The sequence below is a fragment of the Sinocyclocheilus rhinocerous genome, unplaced genomic scaffold (assembly GCF_001515625.1).
Source record: "Sinocyclocheilus rhinocerous isolate Xijiao unplaced genomic scaffold, SAMN03320098_v1.1 scaffold497, whole genome shotgun sequence".
In the NCBI taxonomy this organism is placed as follows: domain Eukaryota; kingdom Metazoa; phylum Chordata; class Actinopteri; order Cypriniformes; family Cyprinidae; genus Sinocyclocheilus; species Sinocyclocheilus rhinocerous.
In genome coordinates this window covers 7,947-33,082 of record NW_015633189.1, presented here as the reverse complement: position 1 = coordinate 33,082, position 25,136 = coordinate 7,947, and the positions used below count along the sequence as shown (strand labels likewise).

Below are 25,136 nucleotides of genomic sequence, written 5' to 3'. Positions count from 1 at the left end.
CAGAGAACTTTTTGGACAGGAACAGCATTGCGTTTGGCATGCAACCCTGAAACATTTTTTATTCTGCAGCATTGTGGGAGGAACCTATTTGAATGCATCTTGTGTAATGTTTGATCTGACAGGCAACATGCTGATGTGCATGGATATGCAGTCAATTAGCTTTGGCACCAATGGACTTGCAGGTGCTTGATGAAGATAAATCAGAGAATACATGCTGTTTTCAACCACAAATAAGTTCTGGGATTTTTTTTTTTTTAGTTAACTTACCTTCTCAAAACTTCAATAGCCTACAGCCAAACATACAATGATCTACACACATTTTCAGCTCTGAAATATGCCAAGAAAACATCCATCAGTTTCAAAATGAATCTCTTACAATTAGATCTATGTGCCTGTTGGCAGTTAAATGTTGGAGAGAAGCAGTAAGCGGGTTTATTATGAAGACCTGCCAGTTCCGTGGGTGCTGGAACTGGAACTTCCCCCGAAATTGCAGAATCCAGCCTCTAACAACCTGCTTGAAGAAGCGAATGCATTTCTGTACTTGATACCACATTATTCCCTAGAGTGCTCTGGTATAATCTATGCATGATGCAATGTCAAACATTTCTTATTTGCCAGAAGTAAGTGGGCGAGCATGTGAAAATACAATTTCATGCCTCAAAGGAAATAACCTCTTGGTCAAAGTGACATGTCATATAAAAAAAGAGATTGGGTTTGCTTACATGTGGCATAAATAGCCTATGGAGATTAGTAGTATGATGTGCCTATGTGATGATTGCATGCCACTGTGATTCAATGTAGGCTATATTTTCAAAACATGTGAGATGTGCCACTTTCCAAGCCTGTTCCTTCCAATCACCATTGAATCATCACTGATAGGTTCTTCTCTTATGAGCACAGCGCAGAATGTGTCTGGGATGCAACCAGTAGTTTAGACAGACTGCTGTGGAGTAGTTGCGCATCACTGACGGATTCCAGCGCCTGGAAAAACCGCTGAAAGTCACGTCTTTCTTTTCACAGAACTAAATGGCTCGGATTTACAACAGATACAACATATGTAGATGAGTGATTCGATATTCTAAGCGTTTGAGAAATGCAAGCGATTGCGCGGCTTTAAATGTAAGTACGCAGTGAGTCATATGTCATACGTTTATGAATTTGAATGAAATATTTTGATGTATGAAAACATGCAATGTCGGGACTGTACGATGGATTGCAGGGTTATATTTAACATATCGTTTACGAAACAGTGTTTGTTGTTTAAAAATCACTTGATTTTGAAAACTGTTTAATTAGACGACGCTAAACAGTTTAAAACCTGTCATAAATGATAAAATATCAATCCATAATAATGCTTTATAGCTATGAATGATAGCTATGTAAAAATTAGTTTGTGTGTGATGTGTGTGTGTGTGTTTCATGAAAAATGGGGGCAAAAACAAAAGTGTTGTGTTTATAATTTTGTTCAGTGTATATAACACACACATACACACACATGTGTGAATGTGTGTGTGTGTGTGTGTGTGTGAAAATTACTTAAGATTGCATTAAATGTCCATTATGGGAGCATTATAAGTGAAATCACATATGTCTGTTTTGCTTGCACTTAGACTCACCATTACAGTGAATAATCATCATGATAATCATATCAGCTTCATTTTGAACTGTCAAACTATTATTAATATTAATGCTTGCTTAAGACACTTAATTCCATATTTTCTGCCCTGTGTCACAGGCCTCATTGCTTAATTTCATTAGAAGATTGCTTTGTAGTAAAAAAAATAAAAAATTAAAAAAATTACCCTGCTATGCACATATGAGTTATCGACATCCAAAAGTGATGTGCACTGGAACGAATACTGTGTCTGAATGAGTTGGCATAGAGTTACATTAAAGGCACACTATGTAATTTTTTGTCACTGGAGGGCGCGTATTCAAAACAAACAAAGAAACAAAGGTGTAGTTAGATGACGCCGTGACTGAGTGTGGAATCATGGGAGTTGTCGTCTTCATCCCCACAGCCGATGCAATCCGATGGGACTCGGGCAGAAATCATGTTCATGGATGAGCTAATGTATTAAAGATTTATTAACGTCGTAGTATGAAGCAGAGTGAGGCGGAAAGCCGTCGAAGCGAAACGAGGCCGCTGAACGAGCGTGACACACGGCTCGAAAGCAGCGGAGCTTTTATTATGCCACAGTCGACCGCTTCCGCTCCTTCCGGAAAGCAGCGGAAGTAAGCAGCGCTGTTTTATCATACTAGATACATTTGAACGTTCTGTTATAATGCTACTCTGTGCGGTCACCTGTCTAATAAAATGCATAGCATATTAAAGCTTCTTTGGTGTTTCCATGTTTTCTACAAAACAAAACCGGAAATCGAGGATGTATGACATCATTGGCAGGCGACACAATGACACTATGGAAATGGTCCGTGTCACTAGTTACAATTTCTTATTTCTCTGGATTTAAACATTCTTCGAAACATTTGGGATAATGTAAGTACACAAGTCAGCAAAATATATAAAACTGTTCTAGTGGTTTTTGGATATTTTAATAAACAAATCTTACATATTGTGCCTTTAAGGCCCTTCACTTGAGATTATATTGACCTTCTCAAGTGACATGAAGATTTATTGATAGCAATCACTGTTTGTTGCTATCTTTTACTATAGACTGTGGCTTGAAAAACTATGAGAAACTTATTTTTCCATCTTTCCATCAGATTTCCATCTTGTGATTAGCTGAGGGTTTAAGGCTAAGCTGTCCATTGGTTTTCAAATCAGCATGTCTCATGTTCTCTGTTAGCTGGTAAATGATCAGTTGTGTCGAAAGCTGTTAATCTTGGGTGCCATGAGATGTCCAGATAATCTCTGTCAAATGCAGAATGATAATATTTACGCTGTAGGCTACATAAACTCTCTCTCTTCCACATCCATATTTTATTATTTACAATAATCTGATGAGATGAGATGTTTTCCATGTTACATCATACACACAAATAAACAGCAAAAAAAATAAACAGATTTTTTCAGTAAATTATAATGCCAAGAAAGGCTTTAAAAAGTAAAATGGTTCGCGTTATTCTACTGTTTTGCTTCATGATTAATTCAGAAGGTTCTCGTGGAGATATTTTTAAGTTAGTCAAAGAACAGTAATTGGACCTTGCCGTTGTGAGATACAGAAATCAATCATTCACTGACCTATATTCTCGCCTGAGATATCTAGTGTTTGAAGTCAATATAGCAAGAAGGTGTGCAGTAAAGAAAATAGCTGAGGCTCTTTGCTTTGTAGATGGATGTAGTTTAGCACTGTCAGACCAGCCATCAGGTCTCCTAATTATACTACCGTTCAAAAGTGAAAAGGGGATATTAAGATACGATAGACAGAAAAAATACGTTTATTCAGCAAAAATAAGGCAATTAAAATGGTCAAAAGTGACAGTAAGGATATTTTAATGTTATAGAAGATTTATATTTTAAACAAATGCTGTTCTTTTGAACTTTCTGTTCTTTAAAGAATCCTAGAAATAACTGAGGCACAGTTTAAAAGAAAAGCAGCTTTCAGTAAAATATTAAATACAAAATACTGTTTTCAGAATTGATAATAACAAGCAATGATTCTTGTGCACGAAATCCGCATAGAATGATTTATGAAGGATTATGTGACATTGAAGACTGGAGAAATGATTGTTGACAATTCAGCTTTGGCATCACAGGAATAAATTTCATTTTAAAATAATTACAAATAGAAAGCAGTTGCGTTTTTTCCCCAGCATTGCGAAGTGTATGGAAGCTTGATTCAGCAATGGCATTAAAAATAAAAAAGGTAATAGTGACGTTTTATCTCATAATTAAGACTGTTAAGATATAAAGTCAGAATGATAAGATATACTGTTAACTCAGAATTCTTAGCAAAAAATCTATATTGTGAAATATAAATTCATAATTGCAAGAAAAAGTCTGAATTGAAAAAAAAAAACAGAATTGCGAGATATAAACTCAGAATTCGGAGAAAAAAGGCAAGATTGCGAGATGTAAACTTGGAAAGTTTCAGAGTTTATATCTTAAAATTATGCATTTCCCCCCAGAATTCTGAGTTGCAAGAAACCTTTTTTAAGAGACTCAAAACATTTAAAAAAACGTACTGATCCTAAACGATTGAATGGTAGGGTATATTGGATGAGAAAGTCAAGAGAGCAGAACACTTGCACTGGAGACACAATACCCACCACCACAACATTCCTAGCTTCAGGGCTTTTGGGTTTCCTGGGAAGGTTGCTAAACAAGTCCAGTGTACCCTTCCCGTGGGGTCCTTCCTATCAAGGTCCGGACCTCATGGGAGATGTCATCTGTCACTCTAAATGAGTGACACCTCAGTCTTAAGATCAGGATCCTTCGAGCAGCTACTGACTCACAAACCACTAGGGTAGGAACAAGAGTGAAGAGAACAGCTTTCGCAACAGAGAGCAGAGAATATGTGTGTGGGAAGACTGCACTTTTCATGTGTTCAGGTACAGATAAGTCAGGAGACATCAAGATTTTCTCCAAGTAATTATGTGTCAACTTGCGCTTTCAAACATTAAAGGGATATTTCCCCTAAAAATAATTCTGTCATCATTTATTCATCCTAATGATGTTCCAAACCTGAATTTCTTTCTTCTGTGGAATATAAAAGAAGATATTTTAAGAGTTTTTTTAAAAAGAGGTTTGGAGTTTACCTCCAAATAATGTAATTCCAAAACTGAATGACTTTCTTTCTTCTGTGGAACACAAAATAGGTTTTTCTGAAAACCGTTTAGAATTGTTTTTTTTTTATAGAAGTTGATGGGGTCTACACAGATGAAACACTCTTGATGATGATACGATGATGATGATATAGATGTATCATCACCATCTTATCATCATCAAGAGTGTTTCATCTGTTTAGACCCCATCGACTTCTATTAAAAAAATTCTAAATGGTTTTCAAAAAACCTATTTTGTGTTCCACAGAAGAAAGTAAGTCATTCAGTTTTGGAATGACATTATTTGGAGGTAAACTATCCCTTTAAGACGTTTTCTGTAATTTTTACCTCAGTTTGACAGCCAGAAATATGATCTTATGGTAACATGCTTTACCATTGTCAGGAACAGGGGTTCTTATTCTGCTACCCACCTCCATCACAATCCATCATGAAGAGCTGATGAGTAGAAAAGAGACAGGAGTGTTAAAAATAATAAATAATTAAATTAAATGTTCTGATCTTAGAGATCTTTGCTGTATGTGGAGCAACCTGGATTTAATAGCACTGACAGGCAGAATGGAAGAGCATTCATATCATCTTAGTGTGTTTTTGTAATGGTCTGTGTAAAAAAATATTGTATTAGATTTTTCATGTTAACAATATGACAGTTTTGTGTTTGTTTGGCCATGTCTACATAATACCATGATATCAAGAGATACCATGACTGCTTTGAATAGCACTATCCATGCAAACCAGAATTTAAGCATTTTTGCTTCTTCCTGCACATTGTGTATTTATGAACACAGGCTTCAGGGCAGACGTCTGTTGTCTCAAACTTATCGTCACAGCTGCACACAGATTGCAATGGTGCTGGAAGACTGAGCAAAAAATCACAGACTATTTTTTGCCATCAAGGCTCAAAATAGACATCAAGAAGATAAAAAGTAGCTCTGAAATATAGGGCCAGATAAAAGCTATGTTATTTACAAGAAAAGCTGAAAAGCTCAGAGCCAAATAAATAGTATTCAAGAATGAGGGGATTGAGAATAATTTTAAAACCTAAATACTACTTATACTGTTGTATCTTGTCATCTTTGTGTAGTTGGCAACCACATAGCTAAAGTGGTTTTACATAATTCCTTGGAAAAAATGCACAGTTTCTGTTGAGCTTTATGTCACCATCAGAATATCTGTTGTGAGAGTGAACTGTATTCCAATGTTAAAACATTTTTAAGGGATTATTTCACTCCATGCTCTGGGATTATGCATCAGAGTGCATATATTCAATGGTTAAATTTATATGTACAGGTCTGAAGTTAATGATTTCAGAAGACAAATGTTTCACAAATAATAAGTATTTTAAATGATTTAAATTAGCAATTTCACATTGTTTTTCCATATATTCATTGGTTAGCTCAAAGTTGATCGCGTTTATCGCCTTATTACGCAAGCCAAAACTTGAGTAAGTAGTATATTTTTGTCACTAAACAGTATCTAGACACACTTAAGGTGGATGTAGAAAACCTGCCCTAATTTTGCCAAGCTCATCAAGTTAAAATGTTGAACTGTGAAATTTATCAGTAATGCTTAATCTCTGTGTACAAATCTGTTGAATCTCTACATAATCTCTCCATTCTTTGTCTCTCATTTCTCAGTCAGACGCATAACGCTCAAGCAGCCATGCATTTGTGTAGCTCTGTGGGCTCTTTGCTCCTCGTCCTTTTCATCAGCAGGTAAGAAACTCCTGGTGGCTTATTAATAACTCACTTTTGCTATTCCTACACTCATTACTGCCATATGGCTAGCTGAATATGACTGCATCCTACACTGTTTATTGCTTTTGTGTCATTCCCCCTTAAGTTCTTTGTCTCAAAAACTTGTAGAGTGTAGGATGTGAATTCACTTCAGTAGTGACTTTGTAAAGTTGATAAACACAGCATTTCTCAACGCACATAGGAAAGCCGAGGCGGAAAACCCATTTTTGTCAACAAGTTCTCCTGGGTGATAAGCTTTCGGAGTGACGTCTTTGCCGAGATGACAAGCCGGGTATAATTTTGGTTTTACTCTTTTGGCAGCAAATAAAAGACTATATGCCTTAAGTATCCATTCACACCAGATTAGGCTATGTGGGCTTGGTGAAAGGTGTAGCTATAGGAAGGATGGAATTATAGCTAATCTTTGTAGACTTTTGGGTGAGCCTGAATGAGACCGTCTGAGTCAATGTATGGGTTACAGATGGAAATAACAGCGCTTGTATCGTGTATCCTCACTGTTTTGCCTGTTTGAGCTTATCTTTCCATGCAGCGGTACAGTAGCTGCAATGCTAACACGATTAGGTGACAGTGTAGAGACAAGGCAAGTTGATTTACTGGAACGGCCACCACTCAGCCATGTTCAATGAGAGTTCAGGCAGATTCCATTTAATGAGATATGTATCTCATCATCGATGCTGGTATTCTGGCCTGCCCTTTGAAATTTGATGGGAAGATGTAGGACCTGGTCAGGACGACGCAAAAGATCAAAGGGGGGTGTTGAGGAAGTGTGCCAACATCAATTCACCTCACCATCTGCTTTCCCCCACCCCCTTCCTGTCCTCCTTTCCCCTCCAATCTCCAGTCTCTCTTCCTGGCAAACAGGGAGACTTTAGTGGGTGCACATATAGTTTGGCCAGGAATTCAGCTTCCATCACATAACAAACCACAACAACAAGAGCCATACCTCCTCTTCAAGAGCCATCCCTCCTCTTTGGGTTCTTAGAGCTTAGCTTATGAAGATAAGGATGCGCTATTGAAGGCCTAATCTTGCAGAGGGACTAATGTTTTTGTTGTTTGAAATCTGAAACGGCTGGTTTCAGGTCTATATAGACCCAATATTGTTTAGGTGGATTTTAAAGGGGCCATGTCATAAAAAATGTTCCTTGATCTTTTGAGATAAAAGAGCTTGTGGTACTATGAAATCATACTGTAACTTTCAGAACTCAAAACTCACTTTCCAGCCAAAAAGAGCATTTTTTGAAACCTAGCTGCAAAAACAACTCATTCTATATTTATGCAACTTGGATTGAATGCATCAACACATCGACATTCATGTTTATATGCTGATGAAGCCTGTTAGGTGATTAGAAATTTGACCCACTGATGTCATGCAAATTAGTTATTTGCAACACCTAACAACCACAATTTTTTGCTGTGATTATGTGTGATATCTATGTAATTTGGGACATGGGATAATCTATGTCATTATGGGAATGTTAATTTTGAATGCTCTCTTAACATTCTGAAACAAGTAAATAACATTAGGTGAACGTCCAGCTAAAAGTTTTCAGAAATAAAACGTTCCATAGACAATGTATAACTAACATTTTTGTGCTAACATTTAAGAACAGCAGTAAAAACCAGATAACTGTGAACAACCGTTAACATTACTGGAAGGACGTTTGCTCATACTTTGAGAGAACCTTGCCAAAAGCCCCAGCCTTTAGCTGATAACACGATTAGGTGACAGTGTAGAGACAAGGCAAGTTGATTTACTGGAACAGGCACCACTCAGCCATGTTCAATGAGAGTTCAGGCAGATTCCATTTAATGAGATATGTATCTCATCATCGATGCTGTTATTCTGGCCTGCCCTTTGAAATTTGATGGGAAGATGTAGGACCTGGTCAGGACCATTTTTTGCAGAAATGGCTCTTGTTTCTCTGAGTCTGTGAACTGTTATCACAGATCATTGTGAGAGAGAGTAGTGACTGACTCAATTAACTTGTGAACTGCATTCAGTCCGATTCACAATTTTTTGCTGTGATTATGTGTGATATCTATGTAATTTGGGACATGGGATAATCTATGTCATTATGGGAATGTTAATTTTGAATGCTCTCTTAACATTCTGAAACAAGTAAATAACATTAGGTGAACGTCCAGCTAAAAGTTTTCAGAAATAAAACGTTCCATAGACAATGTATAACTAACATTTTTGTGCTAACATTTAAGAACAGCAGTAAAAACCAGATAACTGTGAACAACCGTTAACATTACTGGAAGGACGTTTGCTCATACTTTGAGAGAACCTTGCCAAAAGCCCCAGCCTTTAGCTGAGAATGTTTCTTGTTAGCTGGGATAACGTGCATAAAAAACTGCATTTAATATTTACAAAAATAATTAAAATGTTTCGCATATATCAACCCAGTCACTGACAGTGAAACAGTCAATGACTTTTCAATGAGCCTCTCTTTCTTTCCTCTCTCAAATACCCATGTGTATTTTGGAAATAAGCCTATAAAATGCAATCTGCCACTGCCCAAATTTGTTACTGATGAAAAAAAGTCGCTTATAATAAGCGGATATGGCAATAATGTTGGAGAGTTTAGGATTTGGCGAAGAAAAGGGGTGTTTGTCATTTCAAATGCCTGTTTAATTTCAAGATTCAGGGAGAGGTTGAAATGGGCACTTATTAACATTCAAATTGGACCTCAGAGAAAACCATTTATAATATGACCCTTCTAAAAGTTATTTCAACGAAAACTCCCCATGATTAAAGTTTTATTGTATAGGTCAGTTGGCAGAGATCTGTTTTGTAGATGAGAGACACAGCTGAATGATCTATTTTAAAAGCCATATTTAATGCATGAACTCGCAGTACACTAAGCATACACTAAGCATTTCTTTGACATATGCTTCTGGGTAAACCAGACTAGATCCAAGCCACATGAGGAGATCAGAGTGGTGAAAGTAATTCGGACATCATCACTCTGAACTCACTAGTTTCAGAAAACAAATTGCCCGGCAAGCGTGCTTATTTATTTTTTATTTATTCATTCATTTGTTTATTTGTTTTATTGCTGTTTCAGTCTGTTTTCTATCAGTTTAAAAACATACAAACTTAAATTATTTTCTGCACAATCTTTCTGGGGTTGTTTAATATTTCAGTGCTGGGCAAGGTCTCCCAGATACTCTCAAAGAGAGAGTTTGCGATGTTGGGGCTCATATCTCATATGACCACTGATGTGTGTAGACGGGCAGATGGAGTTGATACAAGCTTGAGAAACTGTCTCTGTGGACCAAAGCAGAAACTGCTGGGGAGACAGTCCTGCTAGGAGTGCTCTACCTCCATACACAACACGTCAGTCAGCCTAAACACCAGAGACACAGGCTGGATTTAGTCTCAATGTTGGTTCAGAACTAAGAAAGAAAACGTATAGAGGATTTTTTAAAGGTTTTATTTATATCTAGATGTAATTTAAACATTTAGTTCTAAAGAATCAGTTCAAAATACAAATTCCGTCCTGGTCCTGGTTCCTGAACACCCCGTCATGGCTTATTTCCTGCAAAGCCATACTTGTATAGACACTTGCTGCCAATTATTATGTGTGTGTGTTTTTTTTTATTAAGATTTATTAATTGTGTTTATTGTAATTTCATGTGTCTCCTTCATATTTTGCAGAAATTAAAATAAATGTAGATGCCATTTGTTTTAGATTTAGTTTAATGCATTTATATTAAACAATACTAAAACTTGTTTATATATCAGTTGGCTAAAAAAAAATCCCAGTCTTAATAAATCCTAATGCTAGTTATTAAAACCAACTCGTAAAACATATTTCCACTAGTTTTACTTGTATCGTTTGTAGTAATACTTCAGAAAGAAATGGCTCTTGTTTCTCTGAGTCTGTGAACTGTTATCACAGATCATTGTGAGAGAGAGTAGTGACTGACTCAATTAACTTGTGAACTGCATTCAGTCCGATTCAGTGAACTACATTCAACCTGTTCATTAAATCCAGTAAAATGGTTCAATCTGTTCATTAAAAGATATTATTCAAAAGAGCGATTTGTTTGGACATCGAAGTAAAATCGTTTGCAGACACATCTCCATTACATATTTCACATAAAGAGTCAAAGCATGTTGTATCAAATGTATCAATATAATGTTAGATGCCTATAAGAGTATGATGGATGCTTATCAACTGCCACATTCAGCAGAGAAAAACGGTCTACCCAGCTTTCACAGACCAGTAACCCAGCATTCCCTCACACATGACTGGACTTCAGCCTGAAGGGGGCAGCAAACAAAGGGTTGCCTTTTAACGCTAAAATGTCTAATCTTACTAAATAGACAAGCCTGGCATATAATCACTTTGTTTATTTTCATTCAGAAGATGTGTTTTTTTAACATTTAAAATACACAGCTTGTGTGATAAGATAAAACAACACAAATGGCATTGATTTGATGATATGGCTATTTCTTATTTAACCCACATTACTTGTTTTCCTTGCATGACAGAATACTAAATTGTTCTTTAGTTACAGGATTATTGAGCCTCCAAAGGTAAAGACCCTGTCCTGTTTTCCTGACTATCATGGATGATTAAAGCTGAAGTGTGTAATTTCTGTGCTACTGGTGTCACCAAAAAGAATTTCAAAAATTATGTCTGTTTGCCATTGGTCAGACTGTCAGATCCTGCCCCCAAAGTCACATTATTGGTTGAGCCAATGTTGCTGTGTTGGGATGCTCAAACAAACAGAGCAATGGCTACACCTCAGAGAAAGTGTTACGAAAACAACCTACAAATGGCTTGCTTTTAGCTGTCTATGCTTATTAAGCTGAGATAGTAGAACATATTGTAACATCAAAAAATTGCACCCTTCAGCTTTATCATGGGAGGCATGTGGAGTCAGACTTCATCTAGAAAAGCATCCTGAAAAACAGACATTCTGAAACACTAGCTGTGCTTTCCAGCTATACATCATGTAGAAAGTACCAAGTTTGCAGTGATGCAGAACATGATCAGATGTGTCTGAGGAGAAAAATGTTTTCCAACAGCCTTTGTTTATAGGGGGTAATGTAGAGGCAGTGACCTGCATGGTTCACTTCTTGTTTTATTGAATTATTTTTTTAGATTTTAGTAACAGTTTAATGAGAGTAATAATAGAGCGATCATGTCAATGACCTAGAGCTCTCCGTCTGTCTTCCAAACTCTCTGTGTCTCTCTCACACTCTCTCACCATCTGTCTCATTTCCTTTCTTTTGATCTTTCCCAGTCGTTCTCTGTCTTTTTTCTTGATACAAATATGTGTGTGCATTTTAGCATGCATAATTCTGTACATCATATGGATAAAAATGTCAGAAAAAAATGTCTCATACCTGGATACAGGTGAATATGAAAGTTTCAGATGAGTGTTTCTATTTGAGGCAAACCTGATTTTGGAATTAGAAAATGTTATTATAATTATAGATTTAAGTCAATAATAATGTTTTTGAAAGAAAAATATATTACTCTTATGCTCACTATGGCTGCATTATTTTGATAAATTTGATTTTCAGCAGCAATTACTCCAGTCTTCAATGTCACATGATCCTTCATTCTAATAAGCTGAAACTTATTATTTTTTATTATTATCTTATTTCTAACTTTTTTCTTATTCTTATCAATGTTAAAAACAGCTGTGCTGCTTAATATTTTTGTGGAAACATGGATACCTTTTTAAAAAATTAAAAAAACATAATTTATTTGAAATAGAAATCTTTTGTACCATTATAAACATCTTTACTGTCACTTTTTATCAATTTAATCCATTTCTACTGAAAAAAGTATTCATTTAAAAAAAAAAAAAACATACTGACCACACACTCTTGAACAGTATATATTGTGAGCAAAATTAACATGAATTTCATATCAATGTTAAAAACAGCTGTGCTGCTTAATATTTTTGTGGAAACATGGATACCTTTTAAAAAAATTAAAAAAACATAATTTATTTGAAATAGAAATCTTTTGTACCATTATAAACATCTTTACTGTCACTTTTTTATCAATTTAATCCATTTCTACTGAAAAAAGTATTCATTTAAAAAAAAATAAAACATACTGACCACACACTCTTGAACAGTATATATTGTGAGCAAAATTAACATGAATTTCATACTGTCTTAACATTTGATTTGTCCATTTTATATTTTAATGACCGCAGCACTTGAGTTGCATGAACTTTTGTGTCAAATCTGATGACGATGTGTTCCAGTATAATTTGAGAAAGATCCAAAGAGCATCTTGAGATTAAATGAAAGCAAAAACATTGGATAAATCAGTCACTTGATCAATATTGCAAATCTACTTTGATTAGAGACCTAAAAATAATGCAGAATTTTAAATATTTCCTAATAATTTTACATCAGAATGTTTTATGCTTTATTCTTTGTTTTAATTGTTTCATTGTAACTCCTTAAAGCTTCTGTTTATGTCCTTTTTGGATTTGCAATGTGGTCTCAGACTGTATGCAATTATAGAAGAAGAATATTCTGGGTATGGCGATGTCTGAGAGAGCTACTGAAGGGACGGAAGAGATCTGCTGCATTGAGAAGCAGTACAAATCCATGTGTACCTCTGTCCTCCTGCTGTGCTTGGCCCACAATACTTGTTTCTGTTTATTCTAGAATATTCGTGAGGGTATTGTGTAGTGTCAACCAAGCAGGTTTTTTCCACCCTAAGACGTCTCTTGAAGTATTTCCCACATGTGCTGCTGTGCTTTGTAGGGTTGTTACCCTGAAGCTGAATAATATCTGAAACTCATGGGCCTTCTACACTGTAGAAACAGAGACTTTGCTCTGCGGGAAAGAACACAGTCGCTTCTACCATCACTGAGGATGTTCAAATCGCACACGCCACAGTCAGCAGCAGTGCTTTAATGAGAGAAAAGATGAAATCTAAAAATACACAGTGTTTCAAATCTAGGCCATAAGTTATCGGCAATTAAGTCCAAAACATGCCCTGGCTCGGTGGAAGTAACATTGCTTTTCTGCACTGACTTGTGGAATAGCGCAGTGCTTAATGTGTGTGTATTTGTGTGTTTTTTGTGTTCTGCTGTTTTTACAGGAGCATGGATGGCTCTGTCAGCAGCACAGAGGAGATCTTGCCTCCCACCATTCAGAAACTGATGAAGGGATACAACAAGTACCTTAGGCCATTATTTGGCAGTATGACGATCAAAGCTTTTACATTTACACAAACTATTATGTTGCATAAGTGGATTTTTATCTTCTCTTAAAATCCTATCATCATCATCAACTGCAATTAAAACAAATGTAAACTCAGTGGAAACGTTCCGGGCTTGAGTTGATGCAGTCCACTCTTGTAACACATGTAAATTAAGTACCTTTTTCTGCTGTCTTTCTCTGTGAGCAGTGTTGTCGCACTGTAGTGAATGCAGTGCGTGCCGTTGTGTTTTTTTTTTTTTCTTCAGATGGGCCTGTTACTGTAGGAATGAGTCTGGATATCGCCAGCATAGACACCATATCAGAAATCAACATGGTATCTTACAAACCACAAGCATCTAAATATTATTTCTAAATTACTAAGCTATCGTAAAATATTCTACATTTTTCTGTACATGTTTTCTTCATACAACTAATAATGAAAGCATGGGGTCAGTGTCAAATTCTTCATTTGTATCTGAGGTAATAAAAAGCAGAAATTTTTATTTAGAAATATATGTATATCATTCATAATGTAAGTGCCAAGTTATTAGAAATGTCATTTAATTATTCATGTTGTTTCTATATATTTTATACATATATAATGTATATACACATGTATAAAATGAATCTTATCGATTTTCTAAATACATGTTTAATCCATACATATATGTTATATAATATAATATAATATACACCAATTTTGGACTTTAATCCCTACAAAAACTTCAAAATTAATAGTAATTCAGAAATTGACAAGAGATGTGTTCAAGTCATTGTCTGTATAAATTGCATTTTTTTCTTATCTCAATAGAAAAAAAAGTGTCACATCATTGGCCCGTATTTCAAAGAGCCTCTTTGATCTTTGGACAGAGTTGTATAAGAGCTGAATATATAATGTAAATCTAAGCTTGTGGTGCACATATCTGAAATGAGCATCTCTGTTCAACCTCCCCAGGATTACACAGCCACCATCTTTCTTCGTCAGCGCTGGACAGACGAACGCTTGTGTTTTGATGGCAATAAGAGCTTGAGTCTGGATGGGAGACTTGCAGAGCTCCTTTGGGTCCCTGATACATTCATTGTGGATTCCAAGAAATCCTTCCTGCATGACATCACTGTCGAAAACAGACTGATCCGGATATTCCCCAACGGAACCGTGCTGTATGCCCTGAGGTGAGGTGTCATTCACCGGATCTGTTCTACAGTCAGATGCTACTGGGGTCTTATGAAAGAAGATGGTTGAGGACAGGGTTTACTGTTGAAGGACTGACTGGAGAATTGATGGAGGGATAAGGGCATGAGAGGACAACTAGAAAGAGGCAGGGATAGTTATGGGCCAGTGGAAGAGTTCACAATGGCAGAAAACAGGGTAAGAATAGAGGCGGCAGTAAGGGACTCAAAGCTTGTGTACAGATGGGCAGCTGGCACCAAAAATTAAGCTTGAAAGTAGCATCCACAGACAGTGAGCTGATTTCTAGTGTTATATAAGCAACAACATTCTCTCATGTACGTCACTCTTTTTTTTTCTCTCTGTTTCTCTAGAATTACCACAACGGTGGCCTGCAGTATGGATCTAACCAAATATCCCATGGACAGACAGACGTGCACCCTTCAACTCGAAAGCTGTAGGTCTCAAATAATATGATATTTCTATAGACAGATTGTAAAGAATTTACAACCCTGTCGGTTTTTCACTAGTAATTGCTTAAGTGGTCACAAAATGTAACATTTATATAGGCCTAGGCTACACATGACTGCATTTTTATGCATAACCATATCAGATAAATGCACCATCTTGTAACGCATATTTAGTTTTATTCTGAAATATGAAAGACTCATTGCAGAGTTCAAAATATATTTATAATTTATAACATGCTTAAAATTCTATCTTTCATAAAGTTAATTTGATTTAGATTTTTTTATTCGTTTATAATATAAAAAATATATCAAAATCATCAAGCGGATGTAACACCAGCTGACAAAGTAAACCTTGAAATATTTTGAATGACTGCTGCCTTAAATATCTTACAGTGGCTTCAGAATCAATGCAACATATTAGCATAATGCTCATGTGTATAAATAATATAAAACCTCTTTAATATTCATACATGACAAGCCAAACACTCACACAGCAGTCTTAGGCTAGGGAGCATACGGCATGCAGATTAATTATTTTACAACTTAAGGGATATTTATGGTGTGTACACCTGGAGCATCTATCATTAGTGAAATGAATATTTCACATGTACTACACAAATTTAGAAAAAGGCTTGAAACATGCATGTTTCTTAAAGGGTTAAGACCCTCTGCCACCACATGTTACGTAAAATACATACGAATTATCATGAGATCACGTTGGCCTGCCACACAGCATATGTGTGCTAAATCACACTTTGGACGGAATATAGCATTCTGTACTGCAGATTCAGGAAGAGACTAGAAGCAATATAAGGTCACCTTGAAAAACACCAATAATTCACTAATTGGGTCTCATTCACATTTATTTGCGAATAAAACGTGTAAAATGATAATGAAAAAAAAAACCTTTGAATAGTATTATTAGAAAATATAAAAAATATATTATTACAATTTAAAATAACAATTCTCATTTTTTATATATTTTAAAATATAATTTATTCCTGTAATTATTGTGATATAATGATTTTTTTCTTTTATCATTTTACATGTTTTACTCACAAATAAACGTGAATGAGACCCAATTAGTGAAACCCTTTAAGATACATGCATGTTTCAAGCCTTTTTCTAAATTTGTGTAGTACATGTGAAATATTCATTTCACTAATGATAGATGCACCAGGTGTACACACCATAAATGTCCCTTAAATTGTAAAAAATGAATCTGCATTCAAGATCTTCCGTATGCTCACTCACCTAAGACTGCTGTGTGAGTGTTTGGCTAGGCATGTATGAATATTAAAGAGGTTTTATATTATTTATACACATGAGCATTATGTTGATATGTTGCATTGATTCTGAAGCCACTGTAAGATAGTTAAGGGCAGCAGTCATTCAAAATATTTCAAGGTTTACTTTGTCAGCTGGTGTTACATCCACTTGATGATTTTGGCCAGTTGAATGGACATTACCCTGCTGAAAAGACAAGTATGGCTGGTCACCAGCATATGGTGTGCTTTGGATGCTGGCATCTCTACCTGGCTTCTACTTTAACAGAAAGACTGCTGTATGTGCTTTTTTGGCAATATTAGATGGATTACTCACACAATATGCAGCGAGAGATGAATGAGCCAGCTACTGTAGACATCACGAAAACATAAAAGCATAAAGCAGCCTGGACCAGCACGTTAATTCTTAGTTGTGCATGCTGGTATTTTCAGTAGGACATATAAATAAAGTTAAATTAGCGACACAAGCTATAAAAAACAGTTTGAGTTATTTACTCAGGGCAACATATTTCACAATGTTTTATGCTCTAGATAGGGGGGAATATTTAATCTGTGCAGCAAGTTTTTTATGAGATCGCCTTTGCACGCTAAACTTTGCATGACACAGTGCCATCTTGAGGTGCACATTATGTATTACAACATAATACAACATGCTGCAAGAATAGAGCAGCTCATTTTGCGGTTTTAAAACCCAGAAGAGTATTTTTTAAATAGGGTATTTTAGTTTATAAGGGAAAAAAAACCCTGGTGACCAGATTTCTGAAATGGAAACTGGGGACATTTCCTAGTTCAATGTTTAAAATATAAAAGTCTCACTTTAAAAAACTGGGACAATATATTTCTGTATTTTTCTCTACTAAGAGTTATATTATTGATTGATTAATTGATTGATGTTTGTGTGTCAAACTAATCGTAGCTAGTTTTAATACAATTCACCAAAAATCACATTATGAAACAGTCAAATTAACATTACAATAGCAGATCAAAACAGTATTATACTGTAACTTTATATTATATTATATTATATTATATTAATTATATTAAATATATTATATTATATGACTTTACAAAAACACATTACAAAATAAATAAGAGATGACAAAACTGTATTTAACAAAAAACATTTTAATATGATTATTTTCACAAATTGTGAATACACTGTATACAGTGATTTTTTTATGTTCTGCATCTGAAAATATGTATTTATACTTAATTCGGCTTATTATTTTGCATTTCAGGCTCATATATGCTTTTTGCAAATGTAACTGTTACAAGTGTAATTGTCTAGCTGATTAAAAAAAAGAGAGAGATAAGAAAATGGCTAACAAGGATGTAACTGTTGCAGTCCTTATTTAGCAACTTTCCTCAGAGAACCCATGTGAATTAACATTTCAGGTTAGCTTATAAATTATTGAACTGCTATGTTCAGAATTATTGATGTTATGGTAATGCCTATATTATAGTATAGTCCTCTAGTAGCATTGCATATAAAATTACTGGTAATTGAATGCTTTCTTACTGCTGTATAAGTGTAAGTTGGTGGAAATATAGCAGCTCTCAGCATTGGAATTACTTATTATGTAGTGATAACTGTCTCCTCAATTTATATTATGTTTTCCACAGGGGGATATAATGTGAAAGATGTGGTTTTCTACTGGACAAGGGGAAACCAGTCAGTTAGTGGTCTTGATCATTTACAGCTGGCTCAGTACACCCTTGAAGATCACTACACCTCTGAATCTGAAGCCGTTTATGAGACTGGTATGTCCACAGACACACACACACACACACACACACACACACATACACAGAGAGAGAAAGAGGTTTAGATTTACAAAAACTTAATTCTATATAATTGATAAGCCCAAAAGACCAAAAAAATGTCCCTTTAAGGTCAAAATTTATTGGTATTACTATACTTGTGTGGGGACATTTGTTCCTCATAATGTAGGGAATACCAGGTACACACACACACACACACACACACACACTGGAGACTGTATGTGCTGTATTGATGTTTTTACTTTCTCTTTAATAATGTAACAGGTAATTACCCAAAGTTGATCTTCCACTTCAAACTCAAGAGGAGCATCTTATATTTCATTCTGGAGACGTATGTTCCTTCCAGTGCTCTGGTGGTCCTGTCCTGGGTCTCATTCTGGATCAGTCAATCTTCAGTACCTGCTCGCATCTGCATAGGTAGGAACAAAATGTAATCATTACCACATTAACATGAGATCATCAGAATATATCAACACCTCTTCGGTATTCAGCAGCTTGACAAATGACACAAATCACAACAGAGGTCCTTTACACCACCATTCAAAAGTTTGGGGTCATAAATATTTTTTACTGAAAGAAATTACATTTATACTTGTAATTTTTTTTTTTGCATAAAATTCTGAAAAACAGCCTGAAACGAAGTAGTTTTCACAAAACTATTAAGCAGCATAACTGTTTTAAACATTGATAATAATAAGAAATGTTTTGAGCAACAAATCAACATATTAAAATGATTTTTGAAGGATCATGTGACACTGAAGACTGGAGTAATGACTGTTCTTTTATTAATAGTTTCAGATCACATAATCCATTACTCTAACAACATAGCTAATGCAGTGGATCTGGATTTGCTTTTTCACAGAAATAATTTATGCAACACTCTTGTCTAGTAATAGCGTTTTTCTGACCTAACGACATATTCTCTTCATCACCACAATAACCCAGTACTCAATAACTCAACAATAACTCAATACTATTTGTCGTTAACTCACAGGAGTGACCACAGTCTTAACTATGACCACCCTGATGATGGGAGCCCGCACCTCTCTACCCAATGCCAACTGCTTCATCAAAGCCATTGACGTGTATCTGGGCATCTGCTTCAGCTTCATCTTTGGCGCTCTGATTGAATACGCAGTCGCTCATTTTTGCACGTTACACCAGCCAAACGCTGTCAATGCATATATGGTGAGAACCTTTATCAAAATGAATGATTTATGCTGCTTGTTAAATTTAATTATAGCAACACAATTGTTATAGAAGTTTATTGTGTTCATTCCATTTCAATGTATGTAAAATTGAAGTTTGCTTCAGTTTAATCCATTTTTGTTGCATTAACTGAAATGTACTATACTATAATGTATCAAGTCTCAATGAGAAGTATATGATGTGCAAATGTCACTGCAGTGACACGTAATTTCCTGCTTTTGCTATTCAACATTAACAGGCCTTTCCATTTACTCAAAACACTGACTTGAATATATTGGAATCTACTCAGTATATCAATATATAAGCTGATATATCTAAAAAACATTGACTAACTAAAAATGTATGTTTAATATGGCCATCCAAGATGTAGATGAGTTTGTTTCTTCATCGAAACAGATTTAAAGAAATGTAGCATCCCTTGCTCACCAATGGATCATTTACAGTGAATGGGTGCCGTCATAATGAAGTCCAATGAATGAAGTCCAAACAGTTGATAAAAACATCACAGTAATCCATGACTAATCCACACGACTTAACAACAGATGTCACTGGAGAATGCAATATTAGGATATTATTAATATTATGTAATACATTCATATTACATTTTAGCCGTAAGCAATAATTAAATAAATAAAACGTCATAATGATAGAATAATTTATTACAAACAGGCAGCTTTTCACTTCACAAGACATTAATTGATGGACTTTTAATTAATTGATTACTGTCCCTAAATGTTTTTATCAGCTGTTTGGGCTCTTTCTGACGGCACCCATTCACTGCAGAGGATCCGTTGGCGAGCAAGTGATTTCATGCTAAATTTCTGTTCAGAGGAAAAAAAACAACAAAAAAACCAAATTCATCTATATCTTGGATGGCCTGACAGTGAGTAAATTTTCAACAAATTTTCATTTTGGGGTGAACTATATCTTTAAAAATATTAAGTAAAATCAAAAAGCCATTTTTTTCAGTAATGGCCATGTATATGATTATCTTCGCCTTGCCATAGTCATAACAATAAATCAAACACATTTATGTCTAATTGTTGCATCAGTATGGCCAGGAAATGCAGGAGCGCGAGGATGAGATGAACGGCATCGTCACCTCCATTGGCAGCCACACTTTGCGGGCCCGTAAACGGGAGGAGATGCTGTCCCGAATGGGCAGCGCCAGCAACCCCACCCCCAGTGAGAGTAAGGAGGAGATCAACTCCTCACAGCCACAGACCCGCTGCACCAAGTGCATGTCGACGGCATGCCAAATCGTGCGCTGTCTGAACTGCGGGCCCGTAAACGGGAGGAGATGCTGTCCCGGATGGGCAGCACCAGCAACCCCACCCCCAGTGAAAGTAAGGAGGACATCAACTCCTCGCAGCCACAGACCCGCTGCACCAAGTGCATGTCGACGGCACGCCAAATCGTGCGCTGTCTGAACTGCTGCAAAGTGAAAAACCCGCACTACATCGACAACTACTCAAGGCTGACCTTCCCCCTCTCCTTCATCATGATCAACCTCCTCTACTGGACATACTACTTGTACTTCTAAAGCTCCTGTTGTCTGTGTTGAGGGGTCTATAGTGATGTATGTGTGTCCCTTTTTGTGTCACAGTTTACCTAAGGGTTTTTACTCTTACATGTCAGCATGCATTTCAGTTCAACTCAAGTATGACGGATGGTGTTCATGTCACCCAAGTATGTGTCATTCCTTGAGGTACGTAGGATCTGAGTGAGTTTGGACTGCACAGATGTATGCAGATTTGTACCATGTCTAAACCTTGAAGATGCATCTACATCTCTGTGTCAGGAAAATGTGGCCTTCATTTTAAGATGGAGCTTTAGATTAACTCAAATCCGCAACAAAATCAGTCTAGCTGTAAATTGCAATATGATTTTATGATATCTGTACAACAATTTAAAATGGACCTGAATGTAAGTGTGATTATTTGTCTTTTAGCAAAAAAAGAGCATGATTTAAAACTCACTATTGACACAAGTAACAAAACATAAGCAATTCGTGAAACTGAAAGTTGGGGGAAAAATAATAATAATGGTTTAATTTATGAATTGAACATCAGATTTGCATCAGCATGTTTGACAGCTATAGTAATAATAATGGGACCAAAGATTTAATGTGTATTTAATGTTCATAATTGCAATCTGAATCCACAAGTTATACATTGTTTTTGGGGCATATACTATTTGTTTTTACAAATTCAGTATTCGTATTTCTTGTTTTATCTGTGTGAGTTGTATGGGAATATTCTCTTAGGGATAGAAGGGTTTAATTTATGAATTGAACATCAGATTTGCATCAGCATGTTTGACAGCTATAGTAATAATAATGGGACCAAAGATTTAATGTGTATTTAATGTTCATAATTGCAATCTGAATCCACAAGTTATACATTGTTTTTGGGGCATATACTATTTGTTTTTGCAAATTCAGTATTCGTATTTCTTGTTTTATCTGTGTGAGTTGTATGGGAATATTCTCTTATGGATAGAAGCTCTGATTATGAATGATTCTGTATTATTTGCATGATCATTTATTTATTCTGCTGTATATTGTTGTATTTATTAATTTATTTATGTTTTGTTAATGAAATGCTTTTATCTGATCTGAGCTCTCTGACCTAGTTAAAGTTGGGTTATTAATGGAATAGTTGACCGAAAAATGAAAATATGCTGAAAATGTTCTCATCCTCAGGCCATGCAAGATGTAGAATAGTTTGTTTCTTCACTGGAACAGATTTAACAGGAATTTAGCATGACATCACTTGCTCACCAATGGATCCTCTGCAATGAATGGGTGGCCTTAGAATGAGAGTCCAAACAGCTGATAAAACATCAGAATAATCCACACAACTCCAGTCCAGCAGTTAACATCTTGTGAAGTGAAAAGCTGCATGTTTGTGAGAAACAAATCCATCATTAAGGCATTTAAATTTAAACCATCGCTTTTGGCCAAAATATATCCATATTCCAATAATATTGCCTCCTCAAGTGAAAAAGTCAACTGTTTTTGCTTGTAAACAGTGCTTGACCTGTGCATATTTCTCCCCTGATTCAGACAAGACATCTTTTTCACTGGAGAAAGCTTTTATCAGCTGTTTGGACTCTCATTCTGACGGCACCCATTCACTGCAGAGCAAGTGATGTAACGCTAAATTTCTCCAAGCCTGTTCCGAAGAAGAAACAAACTAATCTACATCTTGGATGGCCTGAGAGTGAGTACATTTTCATTTTGGGGTTAACTGCCCCTTAAAGAATCGCACTACAGTATGTTTGACTATTTTGTGAAAATGGCAAAACTGAAACAGTGATGTGTAAATTTGCTAATGGCATATTCAACACTGACATTTACAAGACTTCTTGGCAGATTTTTATGCATTGTTAATGTCAATTGCTCTTATTTGCATATAGTTTGCAGTATACATTTTCCCCACTTTCAACATGTTTTGTTATCAGTATGTCATAGAGAATTGGTTTGTATGACCTTTTTCAAGAACATGTTATTCACCTGACCTCTGTGGGTAAATCTTTTCTTTTACGGTGAATGTCATACTTCTTACAGGTGAATATATTTTGTGCTCAAGCTGTACAAATATTTTTATGTTCTCCTTTTGCACTGAGATTTTGAATTACAAAGGCAATATTACTTTGCCAAGAAGCATTTTGTTTTTGTATATACTGACTGAATATTGCAAATGATGTTGACCAAATAATATTTATTATTAATACTGTTATTTTAATAATGCATGAAAGTTGCATACAATAGTTAGAGAGACAACAGGTCATGTTGCTATGTTTTCCATGCATGAGGAGTTCTGCATCTGTTTCCATAGATTTGGACACAATAAATAGTTGTACAAGCCATAAGACTGGCTTTAAAGTAATCTATTTCACGACAGAACATGTTTGAAATTTTTGATTGAAAACTTCATTTTAGTTGTTACTTTGTACATTTACGAGTACACACTACTTCCTGGAAACATTTATTAACATTTTGACAAATGTAACTGCCAGGTTTCTCTGTACTGTACAAAAACAAATAATGATAGTGAAATTTAGCAAACACTTGAAATGTCCTGCCACAAAATCCTTCAATGGCAGTGGCATCTTAGATTCCTACTGCCTCTTACTGGTGAGTCCAGCTCTCTGAATTCTTCCTACATTTATTTTTATCCTCATCTTAATCTAGAATCAACTCAATACAGAAAGACACACTTGGCAATACATCTGTCACTGCAGCATATGACTGCCCTTAGGATAGTATGTTGTCAGTGCTGATGTTGATGCCAAAAAGCTAGTGTTTTAACATCTGAAATTAAGCACTTTCTTCCAAAAATGAAAATAACAAACAGTTTGTTCTAATTACACAGTTTATGCACATTTCTTTGCAGTCTTTATAGTAGTTTATAATATATTCTTAAATGCTGTGTTCACTGGACAAGATTTTGATTTCAGCATGTAAATGAACACTGTTAATGTGTAATATAATGTTTCAATTTTAAAACTGAGCCTCAAATGGAGAGGCATTAAATTAATGTTTCAATCATTTTTTTTTTGTTGTTGTAGAATTGTATGTATTTATTATTATTTTTAATTTTTTTTCGATGTAGTAAGATACTTCATGTTTCACTATGCATGTAAAGTTAATGTTTAGGATAATAAAATCTTTTTACTGAAAGATGAATATTTGTGCATTTGTCAGTTTATAATTATTTGTTTTCCACCATCCAGAAATGTGATTTCTTAGCTTCCTTGTTAAAAACAATTGCCACTTAATTTACCAACATTTCTTTGACAACATCGTTATTATTCAAAGCCTGATGAAACCCAACCACATGGTGGCGCTGTGATGTCAACTTCACTATGAAGGGCTCAGCTCAAAATAGACATCACAAGCAGTTCTAATTGATTTTCTCCATTAAGAAGAATCTCAGTCTCTCTCATCTTCTTGAGCACGACCCGATACCTATTATCTTGGTCCCAAACCTGTATAATCATCTGTCTCTTAATGCTGAAGACAGCGTGTCAGAGATGGTTTAACAGATGAAGAAATGGGAATATGGGCCATGGGGTTGTTAACATCTAAGTGAGATGTCCAGTCAGCCATGCTTAGGCTCTTTCTCCTGCTTCATCTAGAATCACACAAAAGGGGAATGGATATCGAGAGCAGGGGCTGCCAAGGCAAAAAATGAGCACACTTCATCAAAATCCCCTCCTTTATCAGTCATACACGTGACAGCTGCAAGCATTACAGTTATGTGCTGCAGTTTGGTATTAGGCTAGTAACATGGCGACCTATAATATTAATTATGATTTATTTTATTAAAATAAATTACATTTAAAAATGTAAAACTTAAATATCAAACATACATAAAAATGTAAAATATTTTAAATTAATATAATATAATACATTAAATGAATCAAATTGTGTAATAATAATAACATTCTTAGCAGTATAATGTATATACTGTATATATATATATATATATATATATATATATATATAAACGTTTTTGC

The 25,136-nt window shown here is 35.4% G+C and overlaps 1 protein-coding gene across 1 annotated transcript; it reads left to right on the top strand.

Moving 5' to 3' along the window:
• The first annotated feature begins 884 nt into the window (after positions 1 to 884).
• On the top strand, positions 885 to 21,790 carry LOC107743757 (gamma-aminobutyric acid receptor subunit pi-like). Its single transcript, XM_016557155.1, has 11 exons — positions 885 to 1,119; positions 6,381 to 6,458; positions 13,595 to 13,695; positions 13,962 to 14,029; positions 14,651 to 14,868; positions 15,238 to 15,320; positions 18,243 to 18,380; positions 18,666 to 18,818; positions 19,396 to 19,589; positions 20,663 to 20,844; positions 21,000 to 21,790. The coding sequence occupies exons 2-11, from the start codon at positions 6,406 to 6,408 to the stop codon at positions 21,151 to 21,153; spliced, it is 1,344 nt and encodes a 447-aa protein (XP_016412641.1). The 5' UTR covers positions 885 to 1,119; positions 6,381 to 6,405; the 3' UTR covers positions 21,154 to 21,790.
• Positions 21,791 to 25,136: the final 3,346 nt, after the last annotated feature.

What these genes read in the sequence shown, in the direction of transcription:
- LOC107743757 (XM_016557155.1), top strand. Translation starts at nt 6,406, where the DNA reads ATGCATTTGTGTAGCTCTGTGGGCTCTTTGCTCCTCGTCCTTTTCATC. An exon ending in ACCGTGCTGTATGCCCTGAG is followed by an intron (nt 14,869 to 15,237) that starts GTGAGGTGTCAT and finishes CTGTTTCTCTAG; the next exon opens with AATTACCACAACGGTGGCCT. An exon ending in ACGCTGTCAATGCATATATG is followed by an intron (nt 19,590 to 20,662) that starts GTGAGAACCTTT and finishes TTGTTGCATCAG; the next exon opens with TATGGCCAGGAAATGCAGGA.